The sequence below is a fragment of the Dromiciops gliroides genome, chromosome 2, assembly GCF_019393635.1.
Source record: "Dromiciops gliroides isolate mDroGli1 chromosome 2, mDroGli1.pri, whole genome shotgun sequence".
Taxonomy (NCBI): Eukaryota; Metazoa; Chordata; class Mammalia; order Microbiotheria; family Microbiotheriidae; genus Dromiciops; species Dromiciops gliroides.
The window spans coordinates 503,071,622-503,098,021 of record NC_057862.1 but is presented as its reverse complement, the minus strand read 5'-3'; the positions used below and the strand labels follow the sequence as shown (position 1 = coordinate 503,098,021).

The 26,400-nt window shown below is 38.2% G+C and overlaps 1 protein-coding gene across 8 annotated transcripts in view; it reads right to left on the bottom strand.

Moving 5' to 3' along the window:
- MYT1L (myelin transcription factor 1 like) overlaps window positions 1-26,400 on the bottom strand; it is a 730,598-nt gene that overhangs the window by 112,293 nt on the left and 591,905 nt on the right. For all 8 annotated transcript variants that reach the window (XM_043981893.1, XM_043981885.1, XM_043981887.1 and 5 more), the window contains one exon: window positions 4,389-4,451. In XM_043981893.1, the coding sequence (XP_043837828.1) occupies window positions 4,389-4,451 (63 nt within the window). The remainder of the gene's footprint in view (window positions 1-4,388; window positions 4,452-26,400) is intronic.

Sequence of the window (26,400 nt, the reverse complement as noted above, 5' to 3'; positions counted from 1 at the left end):
ATTCCAGGGGTGATAGCTGGTACAGAGAGACAGGAGATGGAGCATCATGTGTGACGAACAGCAAGTGGGTCACTGGATTAAGAAGACTGGAAAAAAGAAAAAAAAAGAAGACTGGAAAGATTGGAAGGGGCCAGATTGTGAAGAATTTTAAATACCACATAGAGGATTTCCTATTTGATCCTGGAGATAACAAAGAACCATAGAAATATATTGGCTGGGGTGGGGTGGCAGCTGAATGGAGGATGGATTGGAGTGGAAAGACTAAAGACAGAGAGACCAATCAGAAGGCTATAGCAATAGTCCAGGTGAGATATGATGAGGGCCCATAGTAGGGTGTTGTTGATGTAAATTAAAAGAAGGGAGAAATATTGTGAAGGTAGAAATCACAATATTTGGCAACAGATTACATATGTGGGCTGAGTATGAGTGAGGAATCAAGGATGACACTGAAGAGGTTGGGTGACTGGGAGGATGGTGGTACCCTAGAGTGTGGAATTTAAAATATTGTGGGGGGCCTGAGTTCAAATCTGGCTTCAGACACTTGACACTTACTAGCTGTGTGACCCTGGACAAGTCATTTAACCCTCATTTCCCCTCAAAAAAAATTAAAAATTAAAATATTGTGGGAGCTAGCTGTTTCTGTCTAAATTATTAGGGAAATAGGCTGGAGTTTCTAAAATATTGCTACTTATAAATTAAAGGCCATTGCACCAGTTTTTGGCATAAAGCATTTATTAAATCACATTAAATGTTAGTAAGAGTTGACCGCGTGGCATTTAACTCAAGCCGAAAACCCCACAGGGCCATATTGTCTCTACATTACCTATCCTGTATTAAGAGAAGAGCGTTCACCAATGACAGCCTTCCAAGCCTAGTGTGTGACCAAGAATGGTGTTCACCTCATGATCTCAGTCTCTTTTCCTCTTCTGATAGAGGTGGCTCTTATACACTGATCAAAGCTAATTGGCTAGCATCATTCAATTCCATTGGTTGACATGACCTGAAGGTGGTCCATATTAAAATGAGCTGTACCATGTGATAACATCAGGGTCTAGTGGCAGATCCCCTGAGAGCAAAGGTGCATTCAATTAGTGTGGTTTTACTCTGCTGACTTTCTAAGAGCCTTATCTCTAATGCACCTTTGGACTGCCTCTGAAAGAGAACAGCTAAAGTTACTGAGCTAAACCTTCCAGTGGGAGGGGGTCCCCTTCAAGAAACCCATTATTAATCATTATTTTCTCACATGAGGAAGTTGGGAAAAGGAGTGGGCTTGGGGGTGGGAGAGGTCAATAAGGAGATTTGTTTTGTATTTATAAGAAGGAGTGCCCCATAAGGTTCAGCAAAAGCTGACATTCTTCTTTTTTTTTTATTTTTTAGTGAGGCAATTGGGGTTAAGTGACTTGCCCAGGGTCACACAGCTAGTAAGTGTTAAGTGTCTGAGGCCAGATTTGAACTCAGGTACTCCTGACTCCGGGGCCAGTGCTCTATCCACTGCACCACCTAGCTGTCCCCAAAAACTGACATTCTTGAACCAGGAAGATTTGTGAAAAAGGAGAGGCTAGAGCTGGGGCTCTGAGGTTATTTGCTACCCTCAGGCAAGAAATGGAAGCTGGGAGAGGTATTGCCCAAAAGTCACTATTCCACCTTGCCTTAGGGTTATGAGTTTCAATTTGGTCATTTCCATTTCCCAACTCCTTTGGGAATCATATATAAATGAGTGGCTAGGGAAAAGATAAGAGATTAGTATGTACCCTGCAAGCAAGTCATGGTCTGTATAGTTTTTTCATATACAATTGAGCTATTCAAACCTGAGATCTTTCTTAGAGTGGGGAATGTTTGAAGACACATTCCAGTGTCTCTAGCTTTTGCTAAGTGACTTTACTGAACTGTCATTGGGCCATGTTTAGTTTGAGATACCAATGAAAACAAAGAGTTCGAGAAGTTTCAAAGGCAGTTGGTGATGCTTGACTATAGCACATAAGGGAGACTAGGGGTACATCAAGGAATCATTTGGAGAGAGATGAAAATTGAACTCATGAAAGCCAATGTGATCACCAAGTGAAATAGTATAGAGGAAGGAAATAAGCACTTATTAAATGACTACTCTGTGTTAAATATTATATAAATATGATCTCACTTGACAACCCTGGGACTAGGTGCTATTATTATCTTCATTTTATAGCTGTGGAAACTGAAGCATACAGAGACTAAGTGACTTTTGCAGAGTCACTCAGTTGGTAAGTATCTGAGGCAGGATATGAACTCAGATCTTCCTGATTGCTGTTACGGGGCTCCATTCATTGTGCCACTTAGCTGGCTCTTCTCTAGAGAGAAAAGTAAAGAGGAACCAGAAGAAATCCTTGGGGGACACCCATAGTAGGTGTGCTACGGCTAATGGATAGGCAATTTGCACTTGAATCCCCTTTAACTTTTCTTTCTCTTATTTATTTTATTTCCAAATTAGAATTGCTTATCTGTTCTTACTGTGCTTGCTTTTCAATCCAGTGCTCTCCAGAAAGGCAGGACCACAAATTTCTTAGGAATTTGACCATTTTGTGTGTGTGTGTGTGTGTGTGTGTGTGTGTGTGTGTGTGTGTGAGGCAATTGGGGTTAAGTGACTAGCCCAGGGTCACACAGCTAGTAAGTGTCAAGTGTCTGAGGCTGGATCTGAACTCAGATCCTCCTGAATCCAGGGCTGGTGTTCTATCCACTGTGCCACCTAGCTGCCCCCATATTTGACCATTTTGAATGTATACCTGGAGTCCCACAAGGAGCTGCTAGCTATCACATGCAGACCAGACCATTATTATATCCATGTACATGGATAATGAGCAACTGTTTGGCATCAGAGTTCATGTTTCACATATAAGTTATGGGGTCTATTACATATAGCCTTAGATTAAGAAAAATATTATTTCCTTAGGCAAAGAATATGTATTAAAATAATTCCCTTATCTTAATCTGCCTCAAGTCCCTCTCTGATTCAATCCATCCTCCGTTCAAGTCACCAATGTGCTTTTCCTAGAGAACAGGCCCAACTATGTCACCCTTCACTCAAGAAACCTGTGTTTCCCTATCACTTCCAGGATCAAATATAAAATCCTGTTTGGTATTCAAAGTCCTTCATAACCTATCACCCCCATCCCCATGCCCCCACCTTTCCAGTCTTATTCCCTGCCAGGGACACTGGTTTCTTGATTACTCCTTGAACAAGATAATCCATTTCTCCATTCTGGGCATTTTCTCTGACTTCTCTCATATTTGGAATGTTTCCCCTCCTTATCTCCACCTCCTGGCTTTCCTGGCTTCTTTCAAGTTCCAACTAAAATCCCATCTTCTACAGGAAACCCTTCCTAAACCTCTTAATTCTAGTGCCTTGGCTCTTTCAACTGTTTTATAATTTCTTGAATATAGCTTATTTATACATATTTGTTTGTTGTCTCCTCCATTAGACTGTGAGCTCTTTGAGGGCAAGGATTGTCTTTTGCCTCTTTTTGTACCCCCAGTGCTTAGCACAGCTCCTGGTACATAGCAGGGTCTTTATAAATGTTTACTAACTGACTCTCTTACCTCTATGATCATTCTAACTAAACAGGTCACATTAATCCAGGGCAAAGAACTAGATGCCCATTTTCTATCACCAGTTGAAACAGATTCACTAGTATTGACAATATGCCAAAGGTTTATTCAAATGACTCCTAATATAGAATTTCTTATGTTCTATGATCATAGGCCCATGCTCAAGTAGTTTTACCAGGTAGGTATGTTTCAAACACTGTGAGTATGGCATATGTGTGTGTGTGTGTGTGTGTATACACACACACAATATGCATATATAAACATATATGCATACATACATGTATATTATATATATATTTGTAGTACCCTGTGGTAAGTTTTTATTACTAAGTTATAAGTTCTGTTGATCCCTGCTCATATGAACCATTCGGTTCTGTGGTTAAATTCTCAATGTCTAAGAGAATGCAATGTCTATGATTAGTAGGGTGATAACATCTAAGTCCTAGACTAGAAGCTGTTTCTTTGACCTTTCTCGGGCAATTTCAAGGTGAAGGAAGACATTTTTCCTTCTCTCTCGCCATTGCTAAGTTCAAGGCAAAGCTTATTTTAGGTGATGTTTGGGCCTAATTGAGAAAACTCTATCTCAAGTTGCTGCCACGACAGGGGTGCTGGCTATGACATATTACAAAAGTCTACTTCCCAAACCAGCCTACATGCTATATAGCAAAATTCTCTCACCAATATCAGACCTAGAATGTCCACATAGAGCCTGGTCAGCAGGCTTCCCAGGCATGCATTATGTTCTGCTGATATCCCACTAATTAATATACGATATGTTTGAAGAAAAGAATAAACATCATTTCACATACCTTCGATGAGAAGCATAATTGCCAGTAATATGTCCAGAGCCATCACAACCAGGGGTGGGGCACCTATAATTAAAATTTTAAATAACATCATTTGCTTGGAAAAAAATCAAAATGGTCCAACAAGTAAGTTCTAAACAAACACTTTCCTTGCTGAGTTCTCAAAGACCTGTCTCCGCTAAAGTCTAACCTATCTCTGTAGAGATAGTACCTGATTGAATTAAAGTCTGAAGCCTAACTCAATAAAAATGAAGCACGACTTCCAGATACAAACCTTGGGTTAAATTCTTCCTCCCAGTATGCCATCACAGTTCCAGGTAGGAATGTGCAGGAGATAGCATTCTGTAGTTCTCTGAACACAGAACAATTTTATTTCTTTTAGGTCATCTAACTATCTGGTTTTGAACAAGAAATGAGAATCCCAAATGTAGTTGAATTCTCTCATGGATGCTTTCCAAAAAGCAGTGTGGCATCACTATAGAGGGCAAGACTTGGAGTCAGGGCCTGGGCTCAAGTCCTGTCTCTGATTGGTACCACTTCTATAACCAGGAGAACAGCACTTAACACTTTAGTGTCAACTCTCCAAGACTATACATCAGTCTACCCCAAAGGAGTTGCAGATCTCTATCCAGATCTGTGGAGGGAGTTTCCATACTGGGAGATATTGTCTCTTTAAATTAAGCAGAATGCAGTTCTAATAGGGCTTGTCCTATGCTCAGGTCAAATCTTGCCCCTGGTATAACAACAATGTGGCTACTTACATTAAAAGCCTCATGTAATTCCTTTTTTTTTTTTTTTTTGGTGAGGCAATTGGGGTTAAGTAACTTGCCCAGGGTCACACAGCTAGTAAGTGTCAAGTGTCTGAAGCTGAATTTGAACTCAGGTCCTTCTGAGTCCAAGGCCAGTACTTTTTCCACTGTGCCACCTAGTTGCCCATGTAATTACTTCTAAAGAAGGTGCTACTCTTGGCCCTAATCCCTAGCATCATAAAGGAAACTAGTTATACTAAATCTAACATTTGGTTACCATGAAAACCAACAAAAGAAGCCCTATGGTGTTCAGTGACCTAGGTTCTAATGCCATCTCTATTGGCATAGATCAGTTTGACTTCTAGTCCCTCTAATACGACACTACATCTCCCAGGCTGTCACTAGAGCCTAGAAGGCTCTGCCCTCTCTTGGTTACCTTGCCTTCCTTCAAGACTCAGATAAAATCCTTCCTTCTTCAGGGAGGGATTTGAAGAATTCCTTTTGGATTCCAGATATTCTGTATATATTTTACTATATCTAGTTAGTTATATATTGTCTCCAACATTGGAATGTATGCTCTTTGAAAGCAATAACTGTTTTTTGTTTTTGCCTTTCCTTGTACCCTGGCATGTGTTCTAATAAATACTTGCTTACTGAATGATTAACTGGATTAAGCAGTCAAAAGTTAAATTCTTTGTGGCTAGGACTGATTTTTTTTGTCTTTGTTTTTTCATCTGTGTATTGCCAGGCCTACCCCAGTACCTTGCACATAGCAGAGGCATAGTGAATGTTTGTTAAATGTAATGTAATTTAATTAATTGTTTTTGTTTTTCTGATTGACCAGTTGTGTTCACCAAAATGGTTTATGGTTTCAATTATGGTTAAAACATTTAACCAGGCTACTCTATCATAAACTTTGTCATCTAGAAGAACATGCCCCATAAAATGATGACAACTTTAGAGCCAGCAACCAAAAGCCAGAGACCTGGGAGTTTGGGGTTTTTAAAAATTATTTAAAAAAAATTTTATTACTGTCATTAGTAATCTAATGATTTACAGGCTGTCACACTGACAATAAGTTAGCAATACAATAATGTCTCACAACACTCACCATGAAACATAGAGACCAGATGTTAGGACAAAACAGGGTACTTTTCTGTAGTTTCCCTTCTGGCCCTAAACTACGGTGACATCAAACGATATCACCACCTAGTGGTGAAATTGCAACTTAACATTTTCCCTAAGCAATCCACCTGCAGAGCACCTGCTTTTATCATAAAAGTAAAATATACATAGTTTTGCTGGGTGTGCTTAAAATTATTTAATTATCTTTATACAGATCATGAGAGCTTTTTATTGACTTTATGAATAGAAAGGCACCCTTGATATCAAATATTGAGAGCAGGCCAGTAGAAATACCAGTTTCAGGCTTTGACAGTAAGGAACCAATTTCTCAAGATGAGAGGATAACTTTCAATGAGCAAAATAGATAATAACATGAAATGTAGACTTATTTTAGTTACACAAATGCCATGTTTTGACATAGGGATGTGTGAAAGCCTGTTGTAATTTTAAACTGCTCTAAATCATGTTCAATCCCAAGCAAGGGAATGTAATGCTAGATCTCACAAGATACTTGTCATATCATCTTGAAGACTGAGCTTCGTTAAGGGCCAGTCCCCAGAGTGAGGGTAACAAACAGCCGAGTGAAAATGATTTCCCCAGGCAGTTTTTCTGGAAGCCAGTAATAGGTAAATGAGAAATGGGTTTCACATTAATGCATTTTTATGTCAAGTGGAGAAAAGGTTAAGAATTATCAAAAATAAAGGCAGAGAAGAGGAAGAAGCAAACAGGGATTTTAAAAAATAGTAGTATACACACTGGTGGGAGGATATTTTAAAATGGGCATAAAAAACTAGAGTTTGAAGTTTGAACACTTACCTATCGTTTGGTACACATAAACACATACACACAAACACATAAATTTTGGTATGGTTTTTTTTCTTTCTTTTCCTTTTTTTTCAGGGCAATGAGGGTTAAGTGACTTGCCCAGGGTCACACAGCTAGTAAGTGTCAAGTGTCTGAGGTCAGATTTGAACTCAGGTCCTCCTAAATCCAGGGCCAGTGCTTTATCCACTGTGCCACCTAGCTGCCCCCAAACACATAAATTTTGAAAATAAAAAGGCTTAGCAGCCTATCTTCAAAATAATTTATTTGGTAGAATTCAACTGGTCATTCCATCTCCCAATACCCATATTTATTTGAAGGTATAAACATAGACTCCACAGTTGTGGGTTGATCTCCCAGGTGGATAATTACCTACAAACACATGGCCCTCAGCTGAGGAAAAGCTGTAACTAATACAAGTCATCATTCCTCAGCAGAAACTGACCTTATAAAAGTTTTGTTCTTAGAATTTACTAAAAAGGGGGTAACTGTTTCTTAGCAACCAGTCATTTATATTTGACATTAATTTTCTTAGATATTTCATTAGGCTCTTCCAAATTAAAATAATTACTGAAAATCTATTCATTTTAAGATAAGCAAAAAAATCTTTGGAAATATTCATTGGATTTTTCCACTGCTATTTACTGGTGTTTGTAATATAATACAATGCAGGTGTTTATAATTTTGTAATATATATATATATATATATATATATATATAATATATATCCATTATTATAACATATACTATATGATATCATTGTGTTTATACAATATATCAATTCATTATCATATTGCAATGGAGTTATAGTATAGAACATATAGTATTAGAGTTTCCTTACTAGGAATATTCTATATCATAAGTTTGGATTAAACACCTATTTATTGGTTGTGTCCTGTACTCTTAATGGTTTGGGGAACTCTACCATGCAGAAGAGCAGAGCATAGTCTTGCAGAATTGCCTAGGAGGGCCAAGAGGCACTGGCCCTTGCAAGGAATCCATCCTCCCCCACCCCCACCCCCACCCTTTGCTGGAATGCATGCATTCCTTATTCACCACTGCCTGTTGGAATGTCTAGCTTCATCCAGTGTTTTGTTCAAACATTGCCTTCTCTAAATGAAGCCTTTCCGGCTCACCCAGCCCAGAGTGCCCCACCCCCCCAAAGAAATCTATTTTTTAATATCCCAGAAGTGCTTAATAATGCTTACTGACCAATTAACATAAGCAGTAGAATATTAAGTTCTTTGTGGCCCAGAGCTGTTGTTTTTCATCTCTGTATTGCCAGTGCTTACCCCAGTATGGTGTTGATAACAAGTGCTCAGTTAATGCTTGTTCCATGTGATTGATATAACTGAATAACCTGTTTTTATTTTCATAATTAGTCATACATGTTGTTTGTCCTGTCAGATAGACTGTAAACCCTTCAAGGTCTTAGATTCTGAACCTTTTGTCTTTTTATCCCTAGCACCTGGACTAGTGCCTGGCACCTTTACCAGACCTACTATTTCACAGTTTTAGGGATCTTCTAGTGAGGAAATGCCAGTGCAGGTCAGCACATGGAAGCACTTACTAAATATAGGTGATTGCTCATAGCCACACATAGTATGTCTCAGAGACAGAACTTGAACTCAGGTTATCCTGACTCCAAAGCTGATCCTCACTCCACTGGTATCATGGTGTTTCTTGTATTTGAGTGTGCATACACACAATACATATACAGATATATACACATGCAAATATATGTACATATATACATAAACTATAAGTAAAATATAGTTATGTAATAATATATAATGTAGGGGCGGTCAGGTGGCCCAGTGGATAAAGCACCGGCCCTGGATTCAGGAGTACCTGAGTTCAAATCTGACCTCAGACACTTGACACTTACTAGCTGTGTGACCCTGGGCAAGTCACTTAACCCCCATTGCCCTGCAAAAAAAATAATAATATATAATGTAATTAATATAATTTATAACTATATATGGGTAGCTAGGTGGTACAATGGATAGAGCACTAAGCCTGGAGTAAGGAAGACTCATCTTCCTGAGTTCAAATCTGGCCTCAGGCACTTACTAGCTGTGTGACCCTGGATAAGTCACTTTACCCTGTTTGCCTCAGTTTCCTCATCTGTAAAATGAGTTAGAGAAGGAAAGGGCAAACCCCCTCCAGTTCTCTATTAAGAAAACCCCAAACAGGGTCATGAAGAGTTGGACATGAATGAAAACAACAAACAAATAACTCTGTGTGTGTGTGTGTAATTTATAACTATTACAAATTAAAATCAAGTCCCTTTCCTTTTGAGTAAGATTTCAAAGCTTGGATAATAAGCTTCAGTGTTATTTATCAAAATATCTTTTCCTTATAAAAAAGGCAGCTGAGGGGGCGGCTAGATAGCACAGTGGATAAAGCACCGGCCCTGGATTCAGGAGTACATGAGTTCAAATCTGGCCTCAGACACTTGACACTTACTAGCTGTGTGATCCTGGGCAAGTCACTTAACCCGCATTGCCCCACAAAAAAAAAAAAAAAGGCAGCTAAAACTTTTTTTCTTCTATCTACTTACAAATACATAAACTTAACTTGGCTCATCTCCCCAGAATTCTATATGTAGGAATCGTAGGTTTATGATCTTCCTGAGGATTCCATTATTCCTGTTGATTTTCTTTAGAAAAAGACATTTTGGGTTTGTTTTTCTAATCATGATTGGAACTTACCCAGAGTGAACTAGACCTTCCTCATGCTGTTGATGCTACAGCTAGCAGACTGAAAAACAAACCCAAAAAGGCATGTGAAAATCTGCATTTGCATGAACACTTAGTGGTTACAGTGGAGTGCCAGGAACACTGAAAAATCTTTGCTGTTCTGTACATTTGCTCCTAGCCTCACTCAGAACCAGGGAACATTGATTTCTAAGGATCAGTAATCTATCTTTAGCATCTTCTAATAGTGTGGTACAGTTGAAATAGGAGCCAGGGATATAGCCCTCATCACTTCTTGGTTGCTTGCCTCACATCTCTCCCTGCTGCAATGTATTTTCCAAAAAGCCAGGCCATGTTCTTCTGCTACTTAATAAACTCCAGTGGCTCCCTTACATATAGGATCAACTATTCACTTCTCTATTTGGTATTTAAAGTACTTTATGATCTTGTCCTTCCTTATCTTTCCAGTCTCCCCCATTTGGGTTGTTCTTGGCAAAGCACATTTTATAGATGAGGAAATTGAGGCAAACAGGATTAAGTGACTTGCCCAGGGTCACACAGCTAGTAAGTGTCTGAGGCCAGATTTGAACTCAGGAAGAGGAGTCTTCCCTACCCCAGGCCTGGCTCTCTCTCCATTGCGCCACCTAGCTGCCCCAAATACATGTTACATCTTTCTATATCGGCCATGATTCAGTCATACTATTTGCTGATTTTCATACACTGCGCTCCATTTCCTCTCAATCTCTTTGCACTGTTCCTTTGCCTGGAATGCTCTCTTGCCCCACCTCTCCCTCTTGAAATCCCTTGTTTCCTTCATGATTCAGCTCAAACCCTACCTTCTCTGGGAGGAAATTCTTGGGCTCCCCATAAGGGAACTTTTTATCTGCCTCATATGGATTTTGTATATACCTATTCATGTACGCATTAGCTCCCCCTTAGAATGTGAGCTCCTTGAGTAAGTGGAGTGTTTTGTTTTGTTTTGTTTTGTTTAGTGAGGCAATTGGGGTTAAGTGACTTGCCCAGGGTCACACAGCTAGTAAGTGTTAAGTGTCTGAGGCCGGATTTGAACTCAGGTACTCCTGAATCCAGGGCCGGTGCTCTATCCACTGCGCCATCTAGCTGCCCCAAGTGGAGTGTTTTGATTTTGTTTTTCAATCTCCAATGCTTAGCACAGAGCCTGGCATATAGTAGGTGCTTAATAAATACTTGTTGAGTGATTGATTCATTATTTTCCCTCTAGCAATTATGTGACCTCTCACTTTATCTTTCTAGTTGTTTTTTTTTAATCTATAATCCCTATGATTTCTCATCTGTGAAAGGAGGTTAGCCTGGACGACCTCTCTAATCCCTTCAAGCTCTAAGTATTATAATTTTTTTGAAGCATATGAACTAAGTTCTGGAATTATTCCTTAACCATTTTATCATATAACCTAGTTTTTTTTTCATATACCGTCATTGAGGCAGGTAGGTGGCTCATTGGATAGGGAGCTAAGCTTGGAGTGAAGACCTGAATTCAAATCCAGCCTTACTAGCTGTGTGACCCTGGGCACATCACTTAACCTCTGTTTCCCTTTATCCACTGGAGAAGGAAATGGCAAACCACTTCAGTACTGTTGCCCCAAAGCCCCCAAAAACACCACCACCACCAAAAAACAAACCATGGAGAGTGTGCTATGGTCCACAGGGTCACAAAGAGTTAGACCTAAATGTACAACAAGGTCCTTGAAGGCAGGTAAAAGTTCCTTTTTTTCTTTTCTTTGAATTCTCAGAGCCAAACACAATCCCTAGCATATCTATTGAAAATTTCAGATCGTTTGCATACTTCTGGACTTTCAGCATTCAAGATATTCTCTCCCTCAATCTCTGTTTCAAGAAAGACTGTATTAAAACAAACAAAACCCCACTCTAATCATATAAAACAGAACGTAGATATAGACCTGGAGAGACCTCAGAAGAATCCTTCTAGGATTCAAAGGCTGATCCTTACTCTGAGGCACCTTGTCATTGAGGGGCTGATTATTTGGACTCCCAAAAGGCTTCCTTGCCTCAGAACTATACTCACATCAGTGCTCTTTTATACTTAAAGTGAGTTCCCCTAGGGCATTTAATACCTATTTACACAAATTCAATTTGCATCTAAATTTTCAAGGGCAGGCCCATCCCCTGTGAAAAATGAGGCCTACATGTGATTACTCCTGGCCCCCTGTGGAGAGGATGCTCTGGGAGCCTGTACTGAGCAGCTTGCTTTGGGAAATAACAGATGAGGCTAACTGTGTTCCCATAGAAACTGCCCCCTCTTTGTCTCCCATGAAAACCTTGTGCAGATTCTTAGCACCGAGGCAGTTGGACCACCACAGCAAAGGACTTTTTTTCTAGACCAATTTCAATTTAGCCACTATCTTTGCTCTGCCATCCCAGAACAGGGGTTCTTTGCTTGAGGTACATGGATTGCCAAAGGGATGATAGATTATAAGGTGAACTTAGATGTGAAAAAAAAAACATTCTGATCATCATCTATAACTGAAATTTAGCATGTTCTTCAATGATGAATTCTTAAAAACAATTATTTTTAGGAATCCATAGGCTTTACCTGATTGCCAAAGGGGTTCGTGACATGATAGATAAAGAACCCTGACCTGGGATAGTGGAATCAAAGCTTTACAGCTGGACAGGGCCATAGTGGTTATCTGTGCTAACCTCATCAGCAAACTGAGTGGAAATGACCTGCCAAAGGCCATGCAGGTGGTGTCATGGTCACTCTGACACAATGCAGGTTCATTGCACTTTTCATTGCTCCATCCTGCCTTCTGTAATCTTGTGGATCATTATTAAGTTGTATGCTATTCAAAACAAATGAATAGGACAATAAAGCATTACTCCCCCCCTCCCCCAAACTAGTAGTCCTCTGGGTTAAAAAAAATGTTGAGGAAGGATAGCTGAATTAAGCAACCTTGATATTTTTATAGCCATTACAAAGATGTTAAAGATAAGGATGAAGAATTATCCTCTGCTCCTGGTCCTTCTTCCAGCCATTATTATGCCTTCATTGTGGCTAGGTGGCCTCTGGCCACGGACTTCAGGTAACTTCTCTAACATGTTTGTTTGTGCTGCATAACCCATTAAGTTTTAAGGTGGAAGAAAATAAAAGTAATAATCTGGCTGCAGATGTCTTTCAGGACTTGGTACAATAAACAGAGTGCTGGATTTGGAATTGGGGAACCTGAATTTTTATTCAGGCTTAGACACATAGTAGCTATGTTACCCTAGATAAGTCATTTAGCTTCTCTCACACTCAGTTTCCTCATTTGCAAAATAAGGGATTTGGAGTAGATGGTCTTTCAAATCCCTTCCAGCCCTAAATCTATGATCTTATGAACAGATAGGTTATTCACTTTGTGCAGTTATAGGAAAACACAAAAAAACCCTCTCCAAATAGTGTATATATTAGAATACATTTGTGGTAGGATGGGGATGGAGGGAACATTCCAGCTTCCAGTCAGAGCAGAGATGTCAAATGGGCTGCCCGGGGTGACATGCTGCCCACAACACTTCTGAGTGCAGCCTGAGCCAGATTAAAGTGTAATTGAAAGATGCTTAACGAAATAAATAAAAACACAATAAAACCTAGAGAATGCAACTATGTAGTTTTCTAAGTCAATAGGTATCCAGGAGGGATCCTTACCTATGGTTTAGTGTCCCCCATTTCAGCTAAGTGGTTCAGTGGCTAGAGTACATCTTCCCGAGTTCAAATCTAGCTTCAGACTTACTAGCTGTGTGACCTTGGAAATTTAACCCTGTTTCCCTCAGTTGCTCATCTGTAAAATGATCTCGATAAGAAAATGGCAAACCATTTCATTATGTTGGCTAAGAAAACTCCAAATGAGGTCATGAAGAATAGGGCACAACTCAACAGCAACAACAAATTTCTACGTGAGTTTGACACCACTAATTTAGGCTAATTAGGATTTTTAGCCCTTACTTTATGAAAGTAGATTATTTTATATATATCCTCTTAACATTTTCTTGTATTTTTTTGAGGCAGGATAGTATAGCGGGTAGAGAGCAGATCTTGAAACTAGGAAAACTTGTGTTCTAATTCTAGTTCTGACACATGTTGGCTGCATGACACCAGGCAAGTCACAACCTGTCAGTGCTCCTGGCAACTCACTAAGATTATAAATGACAGCAAAGGTGATATACCCCACATTGGTAGAAAGAGTCTCTTCCACAAGGAATTATGTATACCAAGAAATCATAGACTAAATTCTCATCTCCTATCTTATGCTTTTATGTTTATATACAAATTCCAATCTGTTCCTTTCCCCATCTCTTCTCAGAGACCAATACCTCATTACAAAGATTAAAAAGAAAGGAAAAGAAAGCAAACAGTCAAAATTAACCAATACACCAAAAGTCCAACATTATTTTTGGTGTTCTGTATCTAGAGTTCCCCACCTCTATGAAAAAGAGAGGAAAGTACCATCTCATAGTTCAAAGAAGATTCATAATACCTTCTGTGGGTTGCTGTGAACTAGTCTATATCTCAAAGTTATCAAAGCATGGGTGTCAAACCATGTATATCTCAGAAACCCTTTCCAATGGATCCATTATTTGGTTAATACTAGTTATTCAATGTCAAAAGTACCTTGATATTTACACAGTAATAACTTTCAAAATTTGTTTACTTCAGTTTTCAGCATACCTAATGTCTCCCTAGATTTGGACAGGGGTTCATCTAACACACTTAACTGTAAAGAGTTGATTTCCATAGACAGGCTATAATAAACTCTGTGTCTTCTAAAAATAACGTGCATGCATGTGTATAAAAAGGGATGGTTCCATATTTTCAAACATAAGGGGTCACAAATATATGAATCAGATATTTGGATTCGACGCTAATTCAGCTCAGTTCCTGAATCTGTCTCTGATTTGTTCTTCAGGCTTTTTATCTGGTTTATGGTTTTGAATCATATGATGTTATAGCTAGAAAGGACCTTCTAGACCATCTCATTGAACTCCTTCATTTTATAGGTGAGAAAACTGAGGTGTAGACAGATAAAGTGACTTGCCCTGGGTCACTGGTTAAGTTGGGACATTAGCCCAGGTCTTTTGATTCAAGACCAGTTCCTTTTGAATATATACCATTCCTGGCTTGCATAGCTACAAATCTATAAATTTATTTAATCTGGAAATATCTGGCATTGCTGTTTAATTATTCACAGGAAGACATAGAGCAATTTCTACCCTGTCTCGCCTTATAAAAATATTTTTTTCACTTTTCTTTCTAAAAAGGAATGTAATGGAGATTAATGAATAGAATGTTCAATGTTTTGGGAGCGAATTACACTTAAAGATATGATATTTTATATTATATATCATAGGGCTTAGAATACCTTAATACTGGTCAAAATTTGATAATGTAGATAAAGTACCTTGTTATTTTCAAAAGGCTATAGAAATATCAGTTAGTAAAACAAAACAAAAAAAGAAATGTTAGCTAGTGTTACAACCATGGAAACAGTAATCAGTTATTTGTGTGTGCATGTCAAAAGTACATTTTAAAAACTGGAACATGATCAATACAGTATCATGGACTTATAGGTGAAACACTATCATAATGGGTCATTTGCACAATTAATATCTTTGGGAGGGGTCCAAGATCAAGCCACATTCTGCTGTGCAGAAATTACAGAATATCAAATATATGTGTGTGTGTGTGTGTGTGTGCGTGTGCGTGTATGTATGTATTTATATTATGATTTTCCTGATTAGAAAAAAGCAGAACCAGGATCGAAACTCAAGTATTTTGATTCTGCATCCAGTGAATTTTCTGTTACATCACTGGTCACATGAGACTTTGCAATGAATTTAGGAATCAAAAAACACTTTAACCTTCACATCAAATATCCTTGACAAAAATGTGATAACCTAAATATGGAAAGAATTGGTGTGTGTGTGTGTATATATATATACATGCATATACATATATGTAATATGTGTGTATTTGTATGTGTAGATATGTATATATGTGTGCATATCTCTCACTCTCCATCCATTCATCCACCCACCCATCCATGCATCCATCCATCCATCCATCCACCCAAGGCCATTCTGGAACTAAGTTGTCAATGCAGAAATGAAAGTTATCAGCATTCAATATGGAATCAGAGTGCTCAAATTCAAATCCCAGCACTGCTACTTACTACCTGCCTCTGTGATCTCAGATAAACTGCTTAACTTCTTTGGACCTCAGTTGTTCATCCTAAAATTAGGAGCTTGATGGCTTCTCTGGGCCTTTCCATATCTAAATCTGGTATACTATGGGCAACAATATAAACATTTCCACATCAGAAATAATAAGAGAGATGCAAAATAAAAAATAAATAACTTTGGGGTTTTGCGTCACACCCATCAAATTGGCAAAGATGACAAAAATAGAAATCATCAATACTGAGAGAGTCACGGGAAGATAAGCATAGTAATGCACTGTTGGCAGGACTATGGATTAGTCCAACCTCTCTGAAACACAATTTGGATCTAGGTAATAAAAGTCACTAAATTGTTCAAACTTGTTGGCCCCATGATTCCATTATTGAACATTTAATCCAAGGAGATTAATGACATAAATAAAGATCCTATACATGACAAAATGTTCATAGCTGTACTATTTTTGGTAGCAAAACTAATGAAGACAAAGTAGGTTACTACTGATTGAGGAATGACTAAGAAATTATAGCACAGAACCAAATAGGCTATAAGAAACAACAGATAGGAATAATTCAGAGAAAGTTGAGAAGATCTGGATGAACTGATATAAAAAAAGTAAGCAGAACTAAGAACAAGCTATATACACTGAACGCAATGATAGAAGCGGACATAAGAGTAAACACCATCAAAACTTAAAATCAATGTGACGACCACATTTAGAGATATAATGAGATATTTCTCTCCTCTTGGTAGAGAGGTGGTAGGTTTTGGGTACAGAATGAAGAATATCAAGTCAGACATGGTCAATGTATTAATTTTACTTAACTGTTGGGGAGAATAATGTTGGAAATGACAGCAATATTTCAAAAGTATCAGTAATACTTTTGAAAAAAACAGACACTTTAACTCACCTAGTCCATGTCTTTCTCTGATAAAGTACATACTGCCCTTTCCTTTGTCATGCCCAACACAGAACAAAATAAAAAGTGTAAAATACATGTATGTAAAATATATTTTGAAATTAAAAAAATGAAAAAAAGGCCTAGCAAAGTAAAATGGCAAAAACATACAATCTGACTGCCATAGACTTAGAGCTGGCAGAAGCATTAGAAGATATCCAGGCTAAAGCCCTAATTTTATGGATGAGGAAACTGAGGCCCAGAGAGGTTAAGTGATTTGTCATTGTCACTCAGTTGATAAGCAGCAGAGTATGTTAGATATTTTAATTGAAAATTCTCTTTTGTTTTGATCACAATGAACAATACTCTTCAAATTGAGGCCTATGGCTCCTTGTGGATCAGGTCTGACCCCAAAGGTATATTATCAACCAACTAGAGGTTGGAAGATGGGTTCCATCCCACCTTCCCCTCAACAGACAAACTTGGGGTTTGTGTTGACTCTTCAAGGTAGATATAATCCAATTGCTATGTAGACATGCAGAGTAGATACCACAAGGAAAAATTTCTTCAGCTTGCAGATCAACTGGTAGCTGTGACAGGTGTCCCCTGTCTACAATCAGTGAGTAAGATTCCCTGCTTCCCTCCCATGATCTCCTTTTCATTTTGGGTAAAGTGAGTCTTAAAGGTTGGGTTACAATTTCATCACATCAGTTTTCTTCCCAAAACCATGTCTTTTCTGAAGTTTCCTATTTCTTTGGAAGGCACAATCATTCTTCTAATCACCCAGAATCACAACTTCGGGGTCATCTTTGCCTCTTCATTGTCTCTTACCTCATACATCTAATCAAATGTCAAATCTTATCATTTTTATTCCACATTTCCTCTCACGTCTCTTCTCTGGTCACACAGCTACCATCTCAGTGCTTGCCTTATTCCCATCTGGCCTGGAATATTCCAACAACCTCCATACTGTTTTCCTGCCTCAAGTCTCTCCCCTCTCCAATCTGAATTTAGCCAAAAGGCTGAGAAGTAATTCTCCAATCCATCCTGCTTCCATTTGGCTAGCAATGGGTTAAAGTAAAGTCTATTCATATTACTCCCCTACTTAATAAACTTCAGGGGATCTCCATGGAATCTAGGAAAATTTTATCATTTTATAATAGATTATTGGCATTCTATAATGATTACTAAAATAATTATGAATTTATTTCCTCTTTTTCTCATTTAAAAATCCTATTTAGATATAATTTTTGTAATATATACAATTAGTAGTCTAGATTTTATTGGTATAGGAAGCTCCCAGTGAGGAATTTCATCTACTACTGCACATCGGCACCTTCTGTGCAACTGATAATCTTGGGCTGTTGCCTACTTAAATAGGAGGTTAAGTAACCTGTCCAGGGTCACACAGTTGGTATGAATCAGAGGCAAGACTTGAACCCCCGTCTTTATGACTTGGAGCCCAGCTTTCCATCCATATACCATGTTTCTTCTTAGTACATAATTTCTAAATAAGGAAATAAGTCACACATTAATGTTTATAATTTATAAATAAATAAATAAGTACATATTGTGAGATCCAGACCAATTTTTCTTTTTTTCTTTTCTTTTCTTTTTTTAGTGAGGCAATTGGGGTAAAGTGATTTGCCCAGGGTCACACAGCTAGTAAGTGTTAAGTGTCTGAGGCCGGATTTGAACTCAGGTCCTCCTGACTCTAGGGCCAGTGCTCTATCCACTGTGCCACCTAGCTGCCCCCCAATTTTTCTTAAACCAAAAAAGGAAGACTGATCAGATAATTTTGGAGAGTATTGATCTAGAGAATTTGCCCAATTCCCCATTTTAGTCTAACTGAATAGATATGACCTTAAATGAAGGATGGACCCCCCCCACCTCTATATCAGGTTGATTGTTTAATTAACTTCCCAAGATCAGAAGTTAAAATCCAAACAAACTGAAAGCCTTTGTAAATTATTTTAACTGTAAGTAACAGCCCAGTTTTCCCTTTGGGGACTTAAAATTCAGGCTTGAAACTTTATGTAAACAGCACCTATTCTTCTGGTCTTTCATTATTCCCACCCTGTCCTTGGTTCAAGTGAAATATTGTGAAAAATAGTAAAGTTGGTGAAATTTTTCTCAACCTTTTCTTTTGTGTCCTTTTCTCTATTTGGTGGTGTCTGCCTCCAATTTAGGAGTCTACAATCTTTTTCCTACCTTCCAAAACCTTATCTCAGGAGAGAAATTTATCAACACATTCATACTGAAGTAAATGTCTTGGATAAATGTGAAGATACTTAAGCCCTCTTTTATTTTTTAATTGTTTTCCCCATTTAATTCAATATGACTTTTTTTAGGACCTGGGTACAAAACACCCACTCTGCTTATTGCTAGGGATACAGAGACAGAAAAAAAAAATCCTCTCTACTCTCAAGGCACTTTCATTCTATTATGGGGATTTAAAAGGTTAAAAGGTCCATAGGTAAAAGTAAATAGAAGATACTTTTTTCCTTTTTTTTTTTTTTGCAGGGCAATGAGGGTTAAGTGACTTGCCCAGGGTCACACGGCTAGTAAGTGTCAAGTGTTTGAGGTCGGATTTAAACTCAGGTCCTCCTGAATCTTTGCCAGTGCTTTAACCACTATGCCTCATAGCTGCTCAAAGATTCTTTTGAGAATGGTACCTGACCACTTGGTAGTGGTCAGAAGACAGCACCTGAGTTGTATTTTGAAAGAAGCTGAGGTTTCTAATAATAATGATAACAATATAACAACTCATTTTATATAGTGCTTTAAGGTCTGCAAAGTACTCGACATATATTCCTCATTGAATTCCACAAAGTAGAGATAAGGAGGGAGTGTGTTCCAAACGTGAAGGACCACTAAAGCAATGACACAGAAGCAAAAGATAGATGATCTCAAATGGGAAGCAATTAATACATTAAGCCCTCTTTTAGGTATTTTATTTATTTATTTTATTTTTTAGTGAGGCAATTGGGGTTAAGTGACTTGCCCAGGGTCACACAGCTAGTAAGTGTTAAGTGTCTGAAGCCAGATTTGAACTGAGGTACTCCTGACTCCAGGGCCGGTGCTCTATCCACTGCGCCACCTAGCTGCCCCTAGGTATTTAATTTAAAAAGAAATCAAAATCTTAAATCAAAAGAATGAAGCTCAAGTGGTGAAATTTTAGTGATCAACTAATTAGGAGGTGGTATTATTTGGAAGATGGAGCCATATCCCTTGGAATACTCCTTGAAACCACAAAGGCAACCCTGCTTTTTCATCTTTTCTTCCTTGGCGAGGTCATGGAAATAGAATGTTAGAGCTGGAAGGTACCTTAAAGATTTTCTACTCCTATTTCTAAAGAAGGAAGAAGCAATAGCTTTAAGGTTGTAGGGCAGTGTTTTGGTATATATAGATATTTACAAAGGCAATAAACTCTTTAAAAAAAATTCTAGGCCAAGGAGGTAATTTCTTTTTAATTACAGGCCAAAAAGAAACAGTCTTCTACAGTTTACTTGCGTGTGATCTCCCTGTAATTTGATGTGGTCAGAGTATAGACTATTCTGGTTAGTCAAACATTCTGTTTCACTTTCATTAGAATGATAGGACTGGGTGTACTAAGAATAGACCTTGAGCGATCATCTAGCATAGACACTTACTTGATAGATGAGGAAATCGAGAGCCAAAGAGTTTAACTCGTCCAAACTCACACAGATAAAGGAGTTGGAAATAGTGGCAGTTGGGATTTAATCCTAGTCCTTTGATTCAAAATTTAGTGTCTTTTCTACTACTCAAAGATTCAATGTAATTGAAATCAGCAAATATTACATACAAAGTATTCTCTTAATAAAGAACTGTCAACCCTACCATATATAGAAATATGTATCTCTACATATCAACTTATGTACATATCAGTTGAGAAATTCAAAACCATAAAACATTACTCTTACAGTAACAGGACTTAGAATTATTATTATTATTATTGAGATTCAGATGGTATTTCAGCATTTGGCACCGTCTCTAGGTCCTCGGTATCTGGATTACTTATTACAGGTTGGAGAGCCAAACAGTTATTAATTAATGGAGATTTAAGAGGTGGGGAGCATCGTTTCCTGTGGAAAGATATAAGTTCCTCCTCTATCTTTGCTTCTCTAGCTTCTCTCTTCTGTACTTGGTACAGTAGCTAACACAAAGTTGGTACCTAATAAATGTTGATTTGGTGGAAAAGTGAAGCAAGCTTACCTTCAAGTTTCTTTATCACTGACCTCAATGACTACTGAAAACTCATATTATCCAAGAATTATCTCAACTAGATCCTTATAAACTTCATCAGAACAGGGACATTTTTGTTTTTATCTTTGTATCTCCCTTGCCTTGAGGAGTATCTCACAGAGGTTTTGTTTCTTGCTTGTTTTTTGTTTTTCCCATACGGAATTGGTGATTAGTTTGGTGTAGGGAATTCCTGGTACCAGTAACTATTCTACAAACTTTTACTATTAAGGATTTAACTGCGGTCCTGAGAAGTTGTGATTTACTCAGAGCTCTTAACCATTGTTTTATGTCTCAGACAGGACTTGAACCCAGGCCTTTCTGAACTCAGATCTTTCTGTTATTTATTACTTTTCTACATGTGGTAACCCTCTGCCTGTCTTGGCCCAGGTACTTGATAAATGCTGGTTGAATTGAATCAAATTAAGTCCAGGTTAGCTTTGACCAAAGAGAATGACTCATAGTTAATGAATTAAATATTGAAGTACTGTAAGGTATCTATCTATCTGAGGACAGCTGTGTGGCACAGTGGATAGAGCACTGGGCAGAAAAACACGAGTTCAAATCTTGTATCATATACTTATTAGCTGTGTGACCCTGGCCAAGTCACTTAGCTCTATTTGCCTCAGTTTACTCATCTGCAAAATGAGATGGAGAAAGAAATGGCAAACCACTCTAGCATCTTTGTCAAGAAAACCCCAAATGGGGCCATGAAGAGTCAGACACGATTGAAACGACTGAAAAACAATAACCCTAAGGTATCAGATAGGGTTCAAAATATACCTAAGTAGAACTGATGCAAAGTCTAGAATTACAATTGTGTTTTCTCTAGGTTGATATAGTTTTGGAAATTCAAAGGTTTTTTTTTTTTTTTTTTTAGTGAGGCAATTGGGGTTAAGTGACTTGCCCAGGGTCACACAGCCAGTAAGTGTTAAGTGTCTGAGGCCAGATTTGAACTCACGTACTCCTGACTCCAGGGCTGGTGCTCTATCCACTGCGCCATCTAGCTGCCCCCAAAGGTATTTTCTATAGCAGCTCTATTTTAGCTCTATTTTTCATGCTGCATGAAATTTTCTGATCCAACATTCATAGCCTTATAAATAATGAATGTGTGGTAATAATAATGGCTAGCATTTATATAATATTGTTAGGCTTGCAAAGCACTTTACAAATATTTCATTTCATTCTCACAACAATCCTGGGAGGTAGGTGCTATCATTATCTTCATTTTACAGAGGAGAAAAATGAGGCACAAAGTGGTTAAGTGACTTGCTCAGTGTCACACAGCTTAGGAGTATCTCAGGCTGGATTTGAACCCGTCTTCCTAACTCCAAACCCAGTGCTCTCTCCACGGTACCATCTAGCTGCCTCCCAATAAATAATGTCAATAAAATAACTGAATCACTGTCAAACCAAAAGGTCCTTTACACCATAATTATACAGCATTTAAAGTTAATCAGCTCCCCACCCCCACCCTCAAATGACAGAGACTGTAACTCCCCATAGCAGGAAAGGGGTTAGTGGATCTGAGTGTGCAGTCTGGTTCTGACCCCTTAATGCCAACACTGTTAGCCGCCGCAAGGCTGAATGACGCACCAGACCCATCCAGCAAATACGCTTTTGTCCAGTGTGGCCGAACGTACCTAGCACATCCTGACGTCCCATTCATTTAAGGGGATGTTCCATGGGAAACTGCTGCCAGAGCACATGCACGTTCCAGCAGCAGTGAAGGCAGCTAAACAAGAGGCTGGGGCAGCTGGACTCAGTATTGGGATTGGACTCGAAGGACCCATGCAAAAAAAACAAACAAACAAAAAAACAAAAACGAAAGATGACTAGTGCAGTGGACTCAAGGCAACAAACATTCCCATTTCTAAGCACCTTCCTCAGTCCAAAGTGCATTACCTAACGGGGCCACTTTGCATCCAATAATAGTACTTTTCCTCTTTGTGGGTCATACCATCATAAGACATATGCAACTGCTTGGTTTGGCTCAGATTTCATATGAAAAATCCTTAGAACACAGAACATGAGAAGCAGCAAAGCATAGTGGAAAGAATTCTGTTGTTGCATTCGGATGATCTGAATTTAAATCAAAGTTTTGATACTTCCTGGTGGTGTGACCTTGGGCAACTCTCAAGATTCAGTTACTGCATTTATAAAATAGGCATAAAAATATTTGCACACCCAACTTTTACAAGGCTGTTGTTATTTAAAAAACATTTTGTAAACTTTAAATTGTTACAGAAGTTTGAAGTGCCCTTATTGTTAGGGCAGAAAGGGACCTCAGGAGGTAACCTAATTTAGCCACCTTATTTTAGGGAGGTGAAACCTGAAGAATCCCACATGCAAAGGAAATTTCCCCAAGTTTGAATGGCTCAGACATTTAAGCAGCAAGGTCAAAAGCAAAAACAACAGTCTTGTTTGATTGGGTTACTTAAACTTTTGGGCATTTAATATCATTTACCTTGGGTGATATTAAAACAACAAAAACAATTTTCATAGATATGGTTGAAACTGATCTCTTTTTCACCATATGGATTGAACCAGGAGGTCTGAGGGGAGATACCTTTAATCTCTCCATAAAACTAATACAACTTTGGTCAGTTCCTGAAACTTAAATTTGAAGAAGTGCCTCAGCCAGCCATCTTCTTTCCTGGCTCCACATCTGGCACCTAATAAATCCTCAATAAATCCTCTCTGTTTCTCTGTCCTTTCCTTTCTCTCTTCCCCCTCCTTTTCTCCTTTCCTCTCCAACCCCTAAGGGTCCTAACTATGGATTCTATGAGTACTCATATCTAATTGGCTTATTAGGGAAAATTGCCAATGGGTATAAAGCCCATTAGACCTCCCTGCCCCCCACTAAATGTTAACTGTACTCAGAAAAAAGCAAAACAAATAAAAACATTGCCTATTCCTATTTTTTCAAAGCAAAGTAAATGGAAGGTTAGGTATATATTCATACTTAACAGAAATTTTCTGGCATTTCAGTTCAAGTCAACAAACATTCATTATGCAGAGTCCTGTGAAACAGCCCTTATTATACCTATGTTAGGAATTGGGGAAGATACAAAATTTAGACAGGACACAGCCCCTGATCCTGAAGAACTTAAAGATAGTCTATGTACTTCTGATCTAAGTCCTGTTCTGTAATGATAGTGTTGGAAGACACATAACAATTTATTATTATTTTTTTTTTTGCTGATAGGAACAGATAATAACAAAGGTGGAAATATAAAGTGAAAGAACTAGAGAGATCACCAGCTTCGCTGCATAAGCTCCAGTTTTCCTTTTTTCATCTTATACTAAGTTGATTTGAATGGCAAAAAGATGCATTCATAGAGATTCAAAAGAACCCTGTCACCCTATCTCCATATAGCTCTTCCGTAGTCTTTAAATGGAGTCCCTTAGGATGATTCATAGGGAACCAGATTAATAAACAAGGTTATGATAAGAGTTAAAAGGAATTTTCTATCTCATTTAATATGAGACTGGCACTGGAGCTCCTAAACCCAGAAAGAGCACAGGAAATTCAAAATACAAGATTTTAAAAATACCTACATGCTTTTCTAGCTAGCTGGCTGTATTAATAGCTTGGTTTTCAATCATAAAAAAAAGTCAAGCTCACTCCTGGCACTAAGTCAACAACTATTTATTAAGCACCGACTAAGTGTTATTTAGCAAAAACTCTAGCAGATTCCTCTCACTGTTGGGGCCGAGATGACAGAGTACCTCTAAGTAAGCAAATGATAGCAGAGAGCAACAACAGTAGCAGCAGAGCCATGAAGCAGAGAGCAGCAGCAGTAGAGATGCCTAAAAGAGAGCAACTCAATTGATACAACTGGCAGAAAGCAGAGATGGCCATCAGAGAGCAGGATAGTAGAAAACATAAAACAGCAAAGGATCCTATCTCAGTGGAGAGAGAATCTTATCTAGTGGCATCACCAGAGAAAACAGCAACAGACCAGTACAGTATTGGTGTGTGGCATATGTGTTTTCTTTTCGTATGTTCTTTCATGTGTGTTCCCTAGGCATATATGTTTGTCCCTCTCTGTGTTCCTCTTCTTGAACCTACCAATGAAGAATATGCAACTCACAGACTGGGAGAGATATTCGTGGCACTAACAGGTTAAGTGACTTGCCCAGTGTTAAACAGCCAGTTTGTGTTAAAGGCAGGACTTAATACAGATCTTCTTGACTTTAAGACTGACCCTCGAAGTGCTATGCCATACCACCTCTTATCCTGTAGTTTATTCATCTCAAAAAGAATTTGGGGTGTTTTTATAAAAACAGAAGAAAATACGGAATCAAACCATATTAAAAATCTAATACAGTTAGCATAGTTTTTGTGCAGTTTTCCAAAAATTGCCTTCTATGTTTTCACAGATTAATTGGACTCCTCAAAACCTCTTCAGAAGTTCTTAACCTGGGGTTCATTACCTTAAAATTTTTTGATAACTATATTTCAATATAGTTAATTCCTTTCTAATTAATCCTTTATGTATTAAAACATTATTCTGAGAAGGGGTCATAGGCTTAATAAGTGCTTGTTGATTGGTTGATTAGATTGCCAAAGAGGTCCATGACACAGAAATGGTTAAGAACTTTATCTAGTATACTGATAAAAGCATTTTTGTTTTGTTTTTTGGGTTTTTGTTTTTTGTTTTTTGGGGGGGTGAGGGAACTGGGGTTAAGTGACTTGCCAAGAGTCACACTGCTAGTAAATGTTAAGTGTCTGAGGCTGGATTCAAATTCAGGTCCTCCTGAATCCAGGGCTAGTGAATTCATGTATAAGATGATGTGGTTTACTTGCTAAAAGTAAACCACAATATTATAAAGAATATATATATAATCCAATAATATCCAATAAAATTGGATATTAGATCATAAATCTCCCCTACTTAACCTTTCCCTTAATTTATCTCCCATTAAACATTATTACATAATCTTCTTTTAGCAAGTAAACCACATCATCTTATACATGAATTCTCTAGTAAATCCACTGCGCCACCTGGCTGCTGAAAAGCATTTTTAATTAGTACCAAGAGAATAAGTGACAGTTTTTTTCCCTTGCCCCTTTCCTAGATTACATTCTCCTCTATGTTCTTTGTCACTTTTCTTTCATCCTTTCCTACTCTGAATCTTGACACCTTTCAATATCATCTTTTTCTATCAGTCTTTTTTAAAATATCTCCATTTAAGTCTCATCATCTATGAGATAACTCCCCTTTCTAATACCTTTACATGGCTC